The sequence below is a fragment of the Antrostomus carolinensis genome, unplaced genomic scaffold (assembly GCF_000700745.2).
Source record: "Antrostomus carolinensis isolate BGI_N321 unplaced genomic scaffold, ASM70074v2 scaffold48842, whole genome shotgun sequence".
NCBI classification, from domain to species: Eukaryota; Metazoa; Chordata; class Aves; order Caprimulgiformes; family Caprimulgidae; genus Antrostomus; species Antrostomus carolinensis.
In genome coordinates, this window is record NW_010299770.1 from 1156 (window position 1) to 4414 (window position 3259).

The window sequence follows — 3259 nt, forward strand, 5'->3', positions numbered from 1 at the left end:
TCCTATGATGATAACTCTGAAGTCCGTAAGGTAAAAGCAGGCATCCACTGTCCTTTGCTTACCATCTTAGCTAAGAAGGTAAGCTAGTACTTACTGGGGATGGAATGGCAAGTTTGCTCCTTTGTGAATAATTTGCTAAATTTGATTTATACTTGGTCTGGCAACTAGTCATTCTCCATGGGACACCAGAAGTAATTCTGGCAAAGAGATTTCTTTACCCAAGAAGTACTGGAGCTGTTAGAGCTACACTGATATCCAAAACAAGTACTGAAAATGCAGAAAACCCTTCTATTAAAGTCAACTGGTAACCTCCAAATAACCCTCTCGGGCTCTGCAAGTGCAGACAACAGCAGGTAAAAAAATGGAAACTTCTACTCTAATTCAGACACGTGGAGTTATGCACCAAGCATACAGTATGACAAGCTCCAAGACTGGTCTATGATTGAACTAATTATACTTAGTTCAATGAGGTGACAGAAAGGTGCTGTATCTAGATATATTATCTTAATAAGCTCCTGGTGTTAAAAGGCAGCTTAGTACACTCAGTATCTCCAACCTGGAATATGATGTATCGTCCCACAGCAACTCACAGCAATTTGTGACCTTCTTGTTTATTTGGGCCAAAATCCCCAAGAAAGATCACTATTTCTGAAAGATTTGCCCCAAATTTGTCAGAGTCTCACCAGAGGCTTTCAGTACTTCTTGTTAACAGAAGAACTGGCTTTGCAAATCTAAATCTAGATAAAGTTGCATAGTATTATCAGATCAGATGCAAAAGAAATAGAAGTCCCCAAAAAACAGACTGCATTTCAGAAATCAGGATATTACTTAAGAGTATTTAATTAAAACAAGTTTGATTGAAATACATTTGCAGTCAGCTTTTAATTCCACTGATTGGGGTTTTTTGGTCCTTTAAGGGTTGAGGTACTTTCCTTCCAAAATAAGATACCTAGATCCAAGAGTACCCAGAGTAACTCTTAACAAAAGAATAAGTCTTTTTAAAAAGTCTGAGCTCTCAGATGTTTGGTCCTAAGAATCCTTACTTCTTAAATAATGTACTTCTAGTGCTGCAAAAACCAATTAAGGTAATAATTTTGCTATTTTACTCAGTCTTTCGTTGAAGATTATTTTTTTCTGGTTGAAAGAAGTGTTTTTCAAGAGCGTTGACCAATTCATCTAGTTCCTTCTTCAGCTGCTCAACATCACTGAGAAACAAAATCAACACAAATACAGAAAACAGTGTCACAGAGGAGAAGTTAAAAAGCACATTTTCAGTTTGAGGAATTTTTAAGCCTGTTGCATTGCTTTAGACAAACATTTTCTATTAAAGCTAGAAGTATATACACTAGATTTCTTACGGTAATGCACTGAAGTTCACTTCCAACTGATGTGCAAGAAGGCACTTAAGACTATGGAGAAACACAAACCCACAATATAATCTAAAACAGAACAGCCAGTTTGGGTTCAGAAGATCTTGTATTACTAAATGTATGCAATTAGAAATGTAACTTTTATACTTGTAATAGTATCTTCAGATGAATTTTAATCTGTGATTCTGTGATTATTTTCATTACATAAGTTAGTAATTGCTTATCTTTAAGACTATAGGATTTCAAGGCTATCTGTCAAAGATGGAATTACTAAACATAAAAGGGTTTAAAACATATTAGAACACTTTATATGTAGTTATATAAGTTTAAAGCAACTATGTATGTAAAAAGAGAGTGAATATATCGACTATCGTTTATGGCAGAATGTTTTTCTTGATATTCTTTTTACTGAAGGTGAAACCAAGTTCAAAGGAATTTCAGTGACAAGAATGCATCAACACATTTTGCAGAGTTGAAGCTTTATGCAAATACATTTGCTAAAATAATTACTGTAGTAATATTATTTGATCACAGAGAGCCCCTTCGCCACGAAAACGATACCCAAAAGCCACACAGCCCCTATTACACCGAATTTACTGTGTGTGACAATACCTGTTTCCAGGAGGTGCACAAAGTTCAGAATAGTATTTGATCTTTGGTTCTGTCCCACTGGTTCTCATTGTGGCCACTCCTCCATTAGCAAAAGTGAACGTTATCATTTGGCTGCTTTTACTAGTGGGAAGTACCTAGAAATAGTAAGAATAATTTTTTAGAAGCTTGGAAAGTGACTATATATAATGAATTCAAGACAAAACCTATGACTTTATGTCATATAACATAACTAAAGGATCAGTTAAAATTAAACTTTGTACTGTTTTCTTCATCATTGTGGTCTTTAGATCACAACAGGCAAATGACAGCCTTACCCTCAACCTAGAGTATGTCAGCAGTACGTCACTGCTAGGTAGCTCATTTCTCTGTGATGGCATTTCCCAGGAGGAAAAGAAACATGGATTGTGGAAAACTAAAGAACCCAAAGCCGTATCTCAGTAGACAGTTTAACTTACACTTACAAGAAGATAATGCAAGATTGCTGTAGCAAGACAGCAAGATCCTCCTACCTCCCTTTACAGACTGTCATCTTGGAGAGAAAAAAACACCACAAAACCAAACAAAAACCCCCAACCCTCTCCCCCAACCTTCATTTCCTCCCATCATGGCAAAATAATCATCCCCAATCTAACTTATTTTAAGACTCAGGATATAACATGATGTTTAGAGGTTTTCTCCATAGAATTTTTTATATATGCTTGTATACATGCTTCTGATTTATATAGAATTTTAAATGTATACTTACAGCCTTTTGATCTGGCTGGCTGCTGTCATACCCAGTAGTTAGATCCCTTATTCCAGAAACTTTAAATCTACCACAAGATTTTGGGTATGTGTTTTTTCCATCGAAATTTCTAAGGTTGTCAAAAAGCTGTTGAATAACTTTAGGATCATGGCAGATGAAATACGAAGCTTTGGTAATATGGAAGCCATATCTGCAAGGACACAATATTAGTGAATTGAAGAAGCAATGTTCTTTGTAAGAGCTGTACACCATACACATTACACAACCTTCTATAAAACAAGAAGCTATACTCATGGTCACCCAACTGTGCATCAGTTCACCCCCTTACAATTTTAAAAAGGCCTCAGAGCTTAATTGTCCTATTTCATGTACTTTAAAGAAACACTGTGCAGACGCCTTTTCCTTTTAATGACTGAAAATGAGAAAGTTTACTGCTAAACCAGAATAAAGATAGATGTCATTATTGCCTTGAAGAGATCTAACCACCGTAGGAAGAGAACAGACTACATCTGAATAGCTTTCTTGACTGGAT

General features: G+C 35.8%; 1 protein-coding gene across 1 annotated transcript in view; it reads right to left on the minus strand.

Moving 5' to 3' along the window:
* Positions 1-822: 822 nt before the first annotated feature.
* The window catches only part of PGM2 (phosphoglucomutase 2), a 14320-nt gene continuing 11883 nt past the window's right edge, over positions 823-3259 (minus strand). Inside the window, exons 11-13 of the mRNA XM_010162893.1 lie at positions 2728-2917; positions 1983-2116; positions 823-1205 (exon numbers count right to left, since the gene is read on the minus strand). Of these exons, the coding sequence (XP_010161195.1) occupies positions 1103-1205; positions 1983-2116; positions 2728-2917 (427 nt within the window). The 3' untranslated portion in view covers positions 823-1102. The remainder of the gene's footprint in view (positions 1206-1982; positions 2117-2727; positions 2918-3259) is intronic.